This window comes from Arctopsyche grandis, chromosome 2, assembly GCF_051622035.1.
Source record: "Arctopsyche grandis isolate Sample6627 chromosome 2, ASM5162203v2, whole genome shotgun sequence".
In the NCBI taxonomy this organism is placed as follows: Eukaryota; Metazoa; Arthropoda; class Insecta; order Trichoptera; family Hydropsychidae; genus Arctopsyche; species Arctopsyche grandis.
The window spans coordinates 28,647,714-28,663,265 of record NC_135356.1 but is presented as its reverse complement, the minus strand read 5'-3'; the positions used below and the strand labels follow the sequence as shown (position 1 = coordinate 28,663,265).

Here is a 15,552-nt window from a genome sequence, read left to right as displayed (position 1 = left end):
GGTGAGCAATATGGCGAAACCTAAGATATAACAATAACTAAAGGTTCGCAACAGAAAATTGGGAAGGAAACGCCAATTTTTAAAGGAATCATTTCAATGAAAATCAGAAAAATTGGCAAATTCTGATAAGAAACGATCGACCTTGACAAACAAAGGTCTGGCCAACAGCGAGACTTAGCGGGAATCGAACTCGTAACATCAAGTACGAAATAATTCAACATTCACCACGCTGCTGTTTATATGTACATATATATACATACACGTTTACACATACCGGCTATGAGCATTTTCGATACAAATTGAACACAAATGTAGGTAAACTTACACAATACAAAAGTTCTACTTCCAGTTTACGAATTCTGACCAAAACCTTATCAACTCTACGTTGGTATAAAAAGAATTCGAATATTGGGGTATAAAATTAATAATTTCTATTACAAGTAAAAAAAAAATCAGCCCGATTTGATTAGCGGTTTGGGATATAATTGAATTCAAAAACTTATAAGGGGAGGTACCTTTTCCGGTCAACTTGAAAATTTGAAAAAAATTTACGTCGAATCGATAAGAATTTCAGTAACCCATACTAAATTTCAGTTCGATAGGACGAACGGTGTTCAAAAATCCCCAAAATACGCTGGCAGACAATACACATACAGACACTCACACAGAAACACAGACACACACATTCTGAGTTCGAATCAGTCAAAATATATTTCAAATATTATTAGGGTTGAGCCATTTATGTATAATACACGATAATACCCCCCAATTAGACCCATTGATGTATAATAATGATAATACAGATTATTATACATCAATAGGTTGAGCACAATATCTGCGACACAATACAGGCCAGGCCGTTCATAACAATTCGTAGAAACGGCAAACGGGCGATGAAACGGATCAGAACAAACAAATGAACTATAATCCCACCATTGTTCATTATATAATGTTGTTTTATGTTTTTTCCATATTATTTTTATAAAAATTTTTGCCAGCTCCGTAATCCAGACTAGTTTCAGCACCGGGATTCACGGTACCAGAAAACATCGGGATTCCGGAATCCCGGGATTGGAAACCTTAGTTGTAACAATGAAAGCACGTAAACTTATTTTTTTTTTAAAGTAATTTCTTATTTAACTATATAATATTATTACAATGTAAGGTCTATAACCCTTTGAGTGCTGACGTTTTTTCTGTTGAGAGCCCGTCACGCTGAAAACTTCGCCAACATTTCCAACTAGAATTAATTAGAAATCCAATAGAAAGCAGGTATAAAAATTGTAGCTAATCCAAACAAACCCTAGATAACTACTACCGAGGATTTAGAGTTTTGTAAATATGTGTTTAGACTATCTAATATATCTTGCAACAATATAAAATAAACAAAAGAAGTCTACATATTATTGAATGTATTTTTCCAAAACTACATAGTTCCATCTTCTTCATTGTTGTTAAAATGTATTGCTCACAATTTGAATGCCAAGCCACAATAAAATACTCAGCAGTTAAGGATTTCCATCGGGAAATTCTGCTATGGTTATAAATTCATAAATTCCGGTGTAAACCAGTCTCTATAAACATTGATACGGATTGCACGACCCATGTTCAATGCATTTTTTTTCAATGCTACATGGAAGGGCTTTGCGTACGAATTATTGTTTATTTTTTACATACTCAAAATACAACGTCTATCGGCGTATTTCAGGCCCATGGACTTGTTGGCAAAACGTCGATCGGCATTGGTCAGTATTCAAAGGGTTAAAATTGAAAATTCAAATAATCCACAAGACGATTCAGCACAATGTAAGTTATGATAACATAAAACGTGCGGCAGTACGAGTATATGAGTGAAGCGGTGAAATTTCCACAGTCTGTCTCCCAATAGTTGTCCTTTGGGGTGAAATATGGAGGTGCAACCATGCAATCACGCATAATCTTGTCCCAATCTTCTCTACTGACGATAAGATAGTATTCTTGTTTATTTTTTACATACTCAAAACACAACGCCTATCGGCGTATTTCAGGCCCATGGACTTGTTGGCTAAACGCCGATCGGTGTTGGTCAGCATTCAAAGGGTTAATGATATTACTGTGACTTGTACTGTCCATAACATGACGTTGACAATTACTTGAATCGTCTTAAAAATATTAATTTCTATTAATATAAAATGGGCTTACACCACGGCATCGAAAGTCGAAAGATCGATATATATATATATATATATATATATATATATATATATATATATATATATATATATATATATATATATATATATATATATATATATATATCAGTGGCTTGCGGTGAAGTTATCTCTCTTTTTGTCGTACAGCCTTGCTTAATGTGCGCGGACAGGATACAGGAGAAAAAGCCTGTTCCTCGCGCAAATTAAGTTAGGCTGTACGACGGGGGGAGAGAGAGCTTTATCGCACGCCACTGATATACATATATACTACCCGCTTTTCATATGTATTCATGGTAAACGAACATTTTCGATTTTTCGACTTTTCGATGCGGTGACGGTCACCGATATAAAATATATACTTATTCCACAAATAAATTAATAATATCAACAACATACGTATTTTATATTAAAATTTTATTAATGTAAATATTTCAAAATACGAACTTAAAACGGTAAACGGACTACTAGTCATATGTGAATCAGTCACAGGACAACCGGTCGCTATAGATCGGTCATACGTGATCACCCGTCACACTAAAATTGGTCACGAGAAAACTGATCACACGCTAAAACTGGTCACACACTAAAATCGGTTAACCAGTTTTCTCGTGACCGATTTTAGGGTGTGATCAGTTTTCTCGTGACCAGTTTTAGTGTGACGGGTGATCACGTGTGACCGATCTAGAGCGACCGGTTGTCCTGTGACCGGTTCACATTTGACTAGTAATCACCGAACCCTTAAAACTTACAAAAAATATTATATAAGTCAAATTCTATCGACCGCTATACCCACAAACAATGTTGTATTTCTTGAAATGTAATTGGTCATCGCAGGTTGAGTGGAGGGTGAATACGATAGCATGTAAATTTTACGTGACTCTATAGAGGAAGAAGATATAATTTATTTTTCTAAAATTTCGCCTCGTCTTGAAAAATCTCCAGATCAGTCACTGACTGTACTGTGAATAAAGCCCATATCTATTAGCAGACAGTTGTCGATCAAGAAACAGCCACGACAGATACACATTTCAAGTGACTTGTCTCCAAATGAATGGAAAATGTCAAAGTAAACGCTGGAAATAATGGGAAAGCGCTCTCGGACATGGTCGTCGTTCGCGGCGTTACGGCAAGTGTCAACTGGCCCGGAACATATGGATCTGCCAATTTGCCGATAATTAGCGTAAAATCGAACAATGGCTCCGACGGCTAGGTGTCTCGGGGCGACCTGAATCTGACCCACAATCGCTCCAGTTGACTCACCGGGGACGTTTGAAAGTCAAACAGACCTCGACCTCGTTTTTGCGACGATAAGTGAGTGGTGGTGGTGTGGAGAGTTCAGTAGGCGTTCAACTGCGCCACAGTAAGCACGTCTGCTCCGCGTCGCTCCGTCTTCCGACTCTGTCTTCCACCAGATCTTCAACATGTCTCAGTGAGTACACTCGTATATAAAACCTCCACATCTTTAATCTAACGCTGCCGTATTGATTTAGCATGTTTCGAGTGTGATGATGATGATGATGATAGGGTCAAAGTTTAGATGACTTTCAAGTGGTATCAGAGGTCGAATTGAATGTATGCACGAGGAAAATACATGATAATCTTTCTAAGGTAAAAAAAAAAAATGAGATTTTACATTGGTTCCTGTTTGTATAGCGATTTTTAAAAAATGCAGCTTTCTACAATACTTTTATTCACAACCAGCAGAATAGACTGGTGGTTAGCATATAATGCTTTGAACAGAGTGGTCACGGGTTCCAATCTCACTGGTTTCTACTGGCCTGACCTTGGATTTGTGACTCTAGGTGGATCGTTTCCTATCAGAGTTTACCACTCTGTCAGATTTTCTTTGAAACAATTCCGACAAATTGGCAACCTTACCCAGTGGCGTAGCGAAGGGGGGGGGGGGGGTCCAGTCGGCGGCAAAATATCCCACTCCTGTCGCAATCGATCGTTTGTACCATTTTTGGATAGTTTTCTATCCCAAATCCATGACAGATTTCTAGGACGTGAACATATACTTGAAAATTTCCAATGTTTGCTTCCTGATTGAAAAGGCTCTCAACCATCGAGTGTTTTAAAAAATAAGATAAAGACTTCGGGGGAAATTTACAACCAAGATATGTATTTTGTGGGCCTTGCATTCTAACTGGAGAGTTGGAAATGTGGTGGCAATATATAAGTACTAGTGAAAATCGACCAAAAAACGCACTAGCTGCAATTGCAATTTGCAATCCTTCAATATTTACATACTTTTAAAAATTTTAACAACACTTCCGGTGACAACAGCCACAAGTGAACGGAGCTTCTCCACACTACGATGACTAAAAACATACATATTTAAGAAATACGATGTCGGAAAATCGACTAAATGGACTTGCTTTATTAGATATTCATAGGGATATAAATTTTAGTGCAGAAAAAATATTAGATAAATACGCGAAGATTAGATCTGTGAATTTCGTACTTTTTTATTAGTATTCATTATTTTTATTTTATTTGAATTTTGTTCAAACCATATGTTTATTACGTATTTACTTTATTTTTATATGTTGTGATTTTATATTAATTAAATATAAATTATCTTGTATTTTTTCCTGTCAAAACCCCCCCCCTTGACAAAATCCTGGTTACGCCACTGACTTTACCCATTTTCTCGCCAAATCTCAATCTGGAATTTCGCCGAATTGTATAAAAATTTATAAATTTGACCGCGAATGTCTCTGTGGATGTTAATTGATATGTATTTATGTACTTTGTATAATATTTGTATCAAATGTGCAATGTTTCTGGTCAGGAAGGTGCCTTCCTGGTATAAATTAAAGATAAAAATAAAATAAAATTACATCTACATATGAGAGGCTGAAAACCATTACATATATGCTATTATTTTAGCACTTAAACCAGATTTTTTTTAAAATGTCACTTGTACCAATCTGGTTTTCAGCCCGTCATATGCAAGTTTAAATTCCTTTCAGATTTGAATCAATATGTATCAGCTGTGAAGAAATTTGCTTGTATGAAAAGAAAATGTTTGAAGTATTGCGCAAAATTTTAACATTATTAAAAAAAATGTACATATTTCATGATTTGATATTGAAAATTTGAATAATTTGCCCTTCATTTAGAATATATTGACCTTATCGCATTACCGCATTGTTTTTATTATGTAAGATACATTGACTCGTTCAATCTTTACATCACATAGAAAATGTATTTGTGTATATTTGCTATCTTACCAACCATGACAGATGTCGAATGTCAAGTTTAAGTGCAGCCAGTCATAGGTTCATATAATTGCATACAACACTTTGTAAAGAATCTATTTTCACTGAAAATCATTGTATTTATGTGTAATATTCTCTTTTTAACCCTTTTGTAAGATTAGTCTTAACAGTAGCAACATCTCAATGCGATATTTTCAGGAAAACCAATTTATATATACCAGCAAATAGAGAAATTTTCTCTTACTGAAGTCCTTGTTTATCAGTTTTTCCAAATCCCTTGATAGTCAAATTTTACCCATTAGCATTGTAGAGATAATCTCTAGTCCTTTCCAAATTGAAATTACAAGTATATTCCCAGATAAAAAGGACCTCAAATCTTTTGATGTTAAAATATACTTTGCCATCTTTGTCCAGTGCTGGACCTCCACATATGTTCTGAACTTTTACGTTTTAAACTCTTTTGAGTACTATCTTCTGACCGCTTGTTTCATAATTATTTCACTTGCTCCACTCTTTTAGCTATGACTATCATACGATCATGCGTTTCACTGTCTGCATTCACTAGTTATACAGAACATACAACATTTCACACTTCTTCAATGGCACTTTTTCTGTATTTCGAGCAACATTCGTCTGCCTACCTTTTCACATTTTCCTTACGTTGTCTATCCATTTCACTTGTGACCTTCCTTACATCCTTTTACACCCTTGGGTACCATTCGAGACCTCTTTTGCCGTCTTTCGTCAAATTATTCATGACCTTTCTTTCAGGTACCGTTCGATTATCTCCCTCAGCCATCTTTCATCTATTCTTCTAACTACATTGCCTCATGGCTTTCCTTGCATCCTTTTACACCACTTTCTTTCGCGTATCTCTCTTAAGCGTGCAATCAGACATTTTTTCCTATTGTTTCAAATTGTATAGTTTCTTAATACAAATGACTTTGCTAAGAGAATCGAGATAGAGCCAGAGGAGATTTCTGAGATATACAGGTAGCTATCCTTAGCTCTATCCTAGTGCCTACCTGCTGGGAGCACTAGGTTATAATCCCCCCAAGTCACGATGTAAATTGTATTTGGTGAAGCATTTATTTTAATTACTGGTTGGTTTAGTGAGCATTCCATTGAGCTGCGGGGCTGCAGCCCTCCCAGTATAATATATGCTTCTTTTTTGCATTCGGTCACCGGTATGTTCAATCAGTTACTACAGCCCAGTTCATGTCTGCACCGCCACTGATGGGCAATTCTCAAATTCTTGCAGAATTGAGCTTTAATGCTCCCAGTCAACTCAGATGCCGCACTTTGTTCTATTCTCATGTGGCACGTACCAATTTGATGATTTCGTCGCCTGTTGCGTCGATTGTTTAATTTGAGATCATAACTTGTTCTATTATTGTATTTTTTTTATATTTGTGTTTATTTTCTTATTATTATATTCAAGGATGGCTAGTCTTTAAGCTCAACCGGAGCACTGCCCTATACAAATTTCTTATAATCAAAAAAGAAAAGAAATTTTGTTTATTGAACTGGTTTGTAATTCAATTTGGGGCAGTCGTTTATCTGCTGTGGTCCCGTGGTTGCCAGCTTCGGTTTCCCTTCTACTCTGGCACTTACGAGTGGTACTTTGTGTAGAGGGTAGATACTCAATCGAGGCCGAGAAACATGATCCGTATTTTCGTATATAGAGAGCTTTTAGTTACCCTGCGTAAAGGTCTCTTGGGGCAGATTACGCCAGTCGTCTATATTTTCTATGCGATTCGAAAAATATGCGACACAATCAATGTTTTTCGACATTTCAACTATGTATATGTCAATTCTCTTATTTTTATCATTAACTATTTTTATTAATTCCGTTTTTGCTTTTTTTAGACCACATAAAACATCAAGTCGATAATTTGATAAAAAGAAAAGGCATTTTCCTTGCATAAAATGTTATTAAAAATATATTGTTTGATTTTTTGGAAAAATATATATGTAGGGGGGGGCGGCTTTAGCTTCCTCGGGCCCCATCTGTTTTTAAAGTCTTGAGCCGCTCCTGATTGTATCATTTTCTTTGTTTTTCATTTTCAAAATAACGACTTGGAACTTATAATGTCACTATGTTAAAAATTGGCAAATAAATCAATAATGATAAGACGAAATACGAAACATGTTAAAACTGAAAAAAAGCAATAATTTTCCATAGAATAGGAGAATCAAGGAGTGGAGAATCAGTCTTATGATTAAATTTAAGGGGGTATTCTAGTCTAGAGGCATGAATTTTAGGTATTTTTTCAGGTGCAATAAAAAAAAACAAAAAATATTTTTAGTAGCCATTATTTTACCAAATATTTATTAATGTTTGAAGAATACATATAAAAAAAAATTAAAGGAAAAAATTCAAAATTCAAAAAGTTACAGGCTGATGAAGTGAGGGTTTCAAAAAAATGGTACGCCCCGATTGACACGATTCCAACCCTCCTAGTATTCCAAAATCAAAAAAGCAAATTAATTCTTAATCTAAACAAATGCTGCTATGGCATGAACTACGAAAAAGTCAAACAAAATTTTTTTCGCAAAATAGCGGCTGTTTGAAATAAAAAGTCTATTTTTTACCAGTTTTTTTGACTTTTCCAAATTTTTTAAAAATAGTAAAAATTGGAATTTTTTCATAGTTCTAGTTCATGCAATAAAGGAATATATACCAAAATCGCACCAAATTTCAACTAAATTGGTTCAGTAGAACTTGAGATATCATGTCAACCGTCTAGAAAAAAGTAGTTTCGAGAAAAACGCGTTTAAAGTTTTGGGTTAACTTACGCGCCGGTCAGATGCCACGTTACTAAAGCAGCTATATCCGAAAATAATTTGAATTTTGAAAAATCCTCTTAAGGACATATTCTTAAAGCTTTAAGCTTTGAAAATATGAAAGAAAAAAAAATCGATTTTTTCAAATTGCTAGACTAGAATACCCCCTTAAGTCGCTTGGCTGAAGCTAATATATGATATTAAATTTGCCATTTTCAGAAAAGCAGACATCGCTCTCATCGGCTTGGCCGTCATGGGTCAAAATCTAATCCTGAACATGGACTCCAAAGGATTTGTCGTGTGCGCGTTTAACCGGACCGTCGAAAAGGTGTGTGTGTGTGTATTGAAATTTATTGTATTGTTGCACAATAATTGAAAGACATTAAAACGTCATGAATTATGTTCAAGGTTCAAAATTTCCTCAACAACGAAGCCAAGGGAACGAAAATCATCGGCGCGACGTCTCTAGAGGATATGGTGAGCAAATTGAAAAGTCCTCGCCGAGTAATGCTTTTGGTGAAAGGTAATTAATTTACTCGATTGCTGATAATGTTATTATTACTATTTCACATTGTTACACGATTGTCTCACGTGTAACCGTATCATGTGTCATGCTTCAAGTGTTTATCAACGTAATGGGTGAAAACGAGCACGGTATATGTAATTTGCTTCTCGAACTTTTTCAATTTTGATATCTGCTAAATCGCATTTGATTTGTGGTGTAAAAACATCAAGGTTGATAATAGCACGTTGCTAAGGCCAAAGTTTATAGTATCATATAATTTGGACGTATAAAATGAATATCCATTTAGTGTATGAAGCATTTTTTTGCGTTTAAAGATTTCGACTATTTTTTAATGTCATTTTTTCACAATTCACAAACTCGTCACACATTTTGCCCACTTCGCCTCACATGTGGTCTTTTATACTCTTGGGTACCTTTTGAATAGTTCTCTTGTTCACCTTTCGACCATCCTTCTAATCAAATTGCCATTTTAATATCTCCACTCGCTTCTAATTTGTTGTATGAATTGAGGCAGTATGAGACATGCTCATTTTCGATATGTGATGACTTTGTAAAATAAAAATAATACTTGTATCAAATGTACAATGTTTCTGGCCAGAAAGGCGCATTGGGGTTACCTGTTATAAGCCTTCCTATAAAAAAAATATATATAATCATATCTCAAATATCATATTGACGATAGTTTGGCAAAATTTTTTCGACTTTTATCTTTAATTTCATTTGATTTAACTTTCAGCTGGATCTGCTGTGGACGATTTCATCAAACAATTGACACCACTTCTTTCCAAAGGTGATATCATTATCGATGGTGGTAATTCCGAATACACTGATACGCAGAGACGTTGCAAAGATCTCGCCTCCAACGGATTCTTATTCATCGGCGCTGGGGTATAACACCTGAATTAGAAAAAATTAAAATACCATCTATTTGGAAATATCATCACTTTACAATTTTTAGGTTAGTGGAGGCGAAGACGGCGCCAGGTATGGTCCTTCTTTGATGCCCGGCGGACACGAGGAAGGTTGGCCGCACATCAAACCAATATTCCAAGTGGGTTGTGACGATTTTTATGTCATCTTTCATTGTGGTTTCAGACATTTTACTTATCGTTGTTCGATTTGCAGGGAATATGCGCAAAGTCCGGAAACGAGCCGTGTTGCGACTGGGTCGGCCAGGACGGCGCTGGTCACTTCGTTAAAATGGTTCACAACGGTATCGAATACGGAGATATGCAACTTATATGCGAGGCGTATCACATTATGAAAACTGGATTGGGTAATTTGCTCATTGACTAATTAAGCGTGTGCTTTGGGGCACATCGAAAACTGCGAATTTGGAATTTGGAAACCGCTTGAGTTGGAAAAGACTTTCTGTGTCATGGGAAATCTGTAAAAAATAATATAAAAATTCTAAAAAATATACTCACATTATCGCCAGCCCATATAAGTTTGTGAAAATCGTAAATTTAACCGATTTTCGAAGGTCTTTTTTTAATTCAAGCTTATTTTAGTAGTTATTTTTTTTTAAATTTACCTTATATAAAAGGAATAATTTTACATTAAAAAAATCTCACATGGGATGTTTCAACAGCTTGCTAAGGTAAGAGAAAAAATATGAAACTTCGTCATGTGTACCTTAACGCCAGTATTAGCTCGTTTCTAGTCCATTAATGATGTTACTTAAACATTGTTTCTCACGTCTGAGGTTTGAGTTTATGAGGTTTATTTAAACTATTTCATTTAAATGAGGTGAATTAAAAAAAATAACCTTCTTAAATCGAGCTTATATTAAAAAAACCTTTGAAAATCTGTAACATTTACGATTGTAACAAATTTGAATGGGTTAGCGGCAGTGCAAATATATTTTTTAGAATTTTTATATTATTTTTTATGGCTTCCCCATGTTACAGAATATTTTTTCCAACTCAAGCTGTTTCCAAATTCCAAAATTCACTGTTTTCTATATACCCTAGTGTGCATATCATCAGTTGGAAATGCGTTTCCGTCTATTCAGTGTTGATTTTATAAAGTTGATGGATAAGTTTTTACCTTTAACATATTCTGTCGCAGAGATCAATGCAATTTTAACGGTATTTTTAATATTACATATGTATATTTCGCTTTCAGGTATGTCTCACGATGAAATGGCTGATGTGTTTGAAGATTGGAACAAAGGAGAACTTGATTCGTTTTTGATAGAAATTACAAAGGACATTTTGCGCTTCAAAGACAATGACGGTACGATTTGAATGAATGTTTATACTCGATTGAATCCATGAAGACATTATTTGCTTTACCATTTTCTTAAGTTTGTAATAAGCTACATTTAATTTAAAAAAAAACTGAAGAGAACATAAAACTATTAATTTTCGACAAAATAATGCAAATAGAAATTGGAAAGATCAAACCAATTGGCACCCAAAATGTATGATCGCCACTCATATTAAAAGTTTCCTGTTTGATCGTTTTAACATTAAGATGTTCAATTTTAGGCTCTCCACTTTTGGAAAAAATCCGAGATTCGGCTGGCCAAAAAGGTACTGGCAAATGGACCGCAATCGCAGCTTTAGAATACGGCACTCCCGTTACACTAATCGGTGAAGCTGTATTTGCTCGTTGCCTCAGCTCTTTGAAAGGTTTGTAATTCAATTTCTTCATATTCTAGCATATTGCTAGCAAGTGAAATCTTATTTATGACAAATTTAATATCTACTGAATGGTGTTTAGATGAACGTGTGATAGCTAGCAAAAAACTAGGAGGCGCCACATCGAGCAAATTCTCCGGTGACAAGAAGGAGTTCCTCGTCAAGATACGCAAGGCACTGTACGCCAGTAAGATAGTTTCGTACGCTCAGGGCTTCATGCTGTTGAGGGAGGCGGCCAAGTCTTTCAACTGGAAGTTGAACTACGGCGGCATTGCTCTCATGTGGCGCGGTGGCTGCATCATCAGAAGTGTATTCTTGGGCAACATCAAAGACGCGTATACTAGGAACCCAAACCTGTCCAATCTGCTGTTGGATGACTTCTTCTGTAAGGCCGTCAAGGAGAGTCAACAGTCCTGGAGGGAAGTCGTATCGCAAGCGGTGCTCCTCGGTGTGCCAGTGCCGACGATGAGCTCAGCATTGTCGTTTTACGATGGATACAGATCGGAAACCTTACCAGCTAATCTACTTCAAGTATGCTTTCAATATTAACAAGATGTTCAGAGAGATAAATTGAATCAAGTTCTTCTGATTTACTACTACTTTCCTACTCTATTGATTTTACAGATACATATGTCTAAAATCTGAACTATCATTTGTACAGTTATTTATCACTTTTCACTATATGTATGTATGTAGTTTCACAGCATGGATACTTCAAAAATTTTAATTGACGTTGATCCATGTTTAAACGATTGACCCTTTTATTAATAGTGCATTGTCTGTTAGCCTTTATAATATCTGATTTTTTCCAAATTAATTCAACTAAGAATTTATTCAAATTTATCCATATCAATGTTTGTAAATTTAAAGGTAATTTCATACTGGCAAAACTTTAAAGAATTTTCTCGTAATAATTTAATATATAATTTCGAAAGAGACTTTGTATGTTTGTTTGGTTCGTAAAATCCGTGACGTTCAATTTAATAAAAAAACAAATGAATATTCAAATAAAATAAAACTAATGAAATAAATTTAATAAAATGTTTACTATTAAATTGGTCATGTTTAAGCGGTTTATATTACAAATACCGAGCGAAGCCGGGTAAAAACACTAGTTAATTATAAATACCTATATATTATAGTTGTAACATTTTGATCCTTCTATGTATGTATGTATTTTATATTTTTTAATACTTTCATCTATACTATTTCAGGCACAACGAGACTATTTTGGAGCTCACACTTATGAACTTCTCGGAAAGGAAGGCAAGTTTGTCCACACCAACTGGACCGGCCACGGTGGAGATGTATCCGCTTCCACATACAACAATTAAATCCACATACCGGGGGGAATTTATCTGGGTAATGATTAATGCATAATGATTTTTAAGTGTGCTTTCGATAGTCCCCCTGTTTATTTAAGCGTTACTTATTTATTTTTATATTATGCAGCGATTTATGTATATTCTATTCTACTATATTTATTGTTTCACTTCCAAGTTACATTCCTATTTGTTTTTTTTTTATATTAATATTGTTTATATTTTTATATGAATTAGATATATGTATTGTGCTTAAAGCGGGGCGGAAAATGTAACGTAAATCAATACGTTCGATTGATATACACACCGGGCGCGTTGTTTTCTAATACTATAACCATTTGAAAATCCATAATTATATAGTACCTGGCTCATATGTATATGTAATTTGGTTTAAATCAAAATTTGATAAAAAATATACATACAAATAGAGCCTACTTACATACATATATACAATTCATTCAAAGTAAAATATTTTTTTGCATTTAAAATATCCTTTTTTGATTTGGAAAGTACATATGTTACTACTTCATATTATTTATTGAAAGTTTTTTTCATTATTATTTTGAAATGGTGCTATCTGATGGTGATCTTTTATCTACATATATAATGTTTTTCAAAGTGCGGCAAAGGTTTCTTTACAATTTATTTTTGATATAACTTGTAAATAATATGTAATAAATAAAATAAAGTAAAAATTAAGTTTGATATATTATAAGAGCTTCTTGATGTTTTTTCCATTATTAAATAAGGTAAATATAAGCCATTACGTTGTACGTTGAAGTAGACTCTTTTCATAGTTTTCTTTATTGGTGCTATATTTTCCATCGTCTGTACAGTTTCTACTTCAAGTGATTCTCACTATTAAAACTTTTTCATTAGAATATACATTGTTGATGCCGATAGGCAGTATAAATAATAGATTTAAGATATCATAAAATATCTTAAATCTTGTCTGCATACTGATGATAGATCGATTCATTGGGCGGAAGGAATATTATAAATTTGACGCGATCTGCTGACGTGCACGGTTCCATGATTAAATAAATATTATTATGGGTATATAAAAGAAATTATTTTTTTAAAATGGTAAAAGGTCTTTTGCCGCACCTTGTATTACATACAAATATATTTCACCATTGGAGAAACGTATTGATTTTTGGTTCGTTCAAATTATATTCAATGTGTATTTTTTTTTTTAATCTGTATTTGATTCTAAGTAAAAAAAAATATATACAAGTTTTGACAAGACACTTTTGTTTGATTTCGTACACAGATATTATATTATGTGTAATTTTAATTCATATACATATGTATTTGAAAAAAGGCATTTTGAATAAACTTCAATTGCATTTTACTGTTATCACGGGTCAAAATTCATTTTATTTAATATTTTAATTAAAAAATATTTGTTCTTCATCCACAAAATGGACGTCTTCAAACTGACTCGCGTGGAAAAAGAAGCCTTATAATTAGAACAAGATAGTTCATCACGAGTCACGAGATTAAGCTCCACCATGTTTTGCGTTATTCCTGATATTGCAGAAAGCCCACGTGTCGAAATAAATGGGGCTGTGGAGTCAGAGTCAGAGTTGTAAAAAATCTACCGATCGTATTATGGTATGTGTTAACTAGAGTCACCAATTTTATTGAAGTAGATCCAATAGTAAATTGAAATATAATAATTTCTTTATGAATTTTAATTAAATTATAAATAGAATCGTTGAATTGCACGTATTTTGATGTGTAGTGGCCAAAACCGTTTGTTTCTTCCATCTCACGCTTTTTATGTATATATTGATTTGTTTGTGTATGAAATTCACATATATGCTATGAATGTAATTACTTTTTATTTATCCCTATTTCATTAGCAAAAAATTGTATAAATTGTGTTTTTTACAGTTTTTTATATATATATATATATATATATACACTATACATTTTTTTTTAATCTGTATGTCAATTTGTATTGATTTTTTTTAAACATTTCATATTCTGAAAATCACTATTAATTTAATAAACAATTTCATACGTTGGTAAGAAAGGTCGATATTATTAAAACCGTTCCAAGTTGGAGTTGAATCATAAGATAAAGTCAGAGTCGGTAATTATTGAAGCAACTCCACTAACGGATCGTAAAGAAATTGTGACGGCCATTCGTTTCTTTTATTTCTGGTCTAAGGATTTGATTGAATGAGAAATTGGCTATAAACAAAAATATTACCGTCGACTGGAATAAGTTTGCTCCTAGTCCTTGAACTGACAGCAGCCAAAACAGAAGACCGGCTGCGAAGGGTTGATCGTCGAAATTGAGGAAAGCTTGATCTTCGGTGGAACTATGGAGTATGCCGGAAGACGCGCAAGTGTTTTTTGATCAAAGTACCCGATAGCAATGCAAACATGTCGATGGATAATATTGAAACTGGTTCGATGACATAACTATACATATATACTCTGATCGTTGGTCTTCTACATCCAGAATGGCATGAGAATGCAGCGATCAGCATTTACAATTGATTATATGATTATCAAATATGTATACAAATGAATGATTTATTTTTTATGAACGAATGAAAAAAACAATGTTGACCCGCGATAACATTGATAATCCATGATAACATTAAATTCACACCTATGAAATTCATCTTCATTGTTTTATCATTAATCTTATGACAGTGTGTATTTTTCTTTAATTGTTCTAATTGTGCTTTATAATTTGCCGCACGACACATTTATTGACGGTTTTTTGCTATTGAAATACAAATATGACTTTTTCTTTTTCTTACTTTTATTTTTGAATTTGAAACATCAAAGCTTAAAACTGCCGAAGATTGGGTCGTTATCTTATCTATAAAAAAA

The 15,552-nt window shown here is 33.9% G+C and overlaps 1 protein-coding gene across 2 annotated transcripts; it reads left to right on the top strand.

The window, feature by feature from the left end:
* The first annotated feature begins 3,369 nt into the window (after positions 1–3,369).
* Positions 3,370–13,940, top strand: Pgd (phosphogluconate dehydrogenase). 2 transcript variants are annotated; one of them, XM_077446080.1, is made up of 10 exons: positions 3,370–3,621; positions 8,423–8,531; positions 8,612–8,726; positions 9,466–9,617; positions 9,688–9,780; positions 9,855–10,005; positions 10,857–10,967; positions 11,222–11,365; positions 11,457–11,905; positions 12,589–13,940. In XM_077446080.1, exons 1-10 carry the CDS (start codon positions 3,614–3,616, stop codon positions 12,706–12,708), a joined length of 1,452 nt encoding a protein of 483 aa, XP_077302206.1. In that variant the 5' UTR covers positions 3,370–3,613; the 3' UTR covers positions 12,709–13,940. The 2 variants fall into 2 exon arrangements, with proteins under 2 accessions (XP_077302206.1, XP_077302207.1); XM_077446081.1 differs by lacking the exon at positions 3,370–3,621 and having other exon boundaries at positions 8,421–8,531.
* The last annotated feature ends 1,612 nt before the right edge of the window (positions 13,941–15,552 follow it).

Bases quoted from the DNA above. Each gene is read 5' to 3' on its own strand.
- Pgd (XM_077446080.1), top strand. The intron at 8,532-8,611 runs GTGTGTGTGTGT...ATTATGTTCAAG, and splicing joins TTAACCGGACCGTCGAAAAG to GTTCAAAATTTCCTCAACAA. The intron at 11,906-12,588 runs GTATGCTTTCAA...ATACTATTTCAG, and splicing joins TACCAGCTAATCTACTTCAA to GCACAACGAGACTATTTTGG.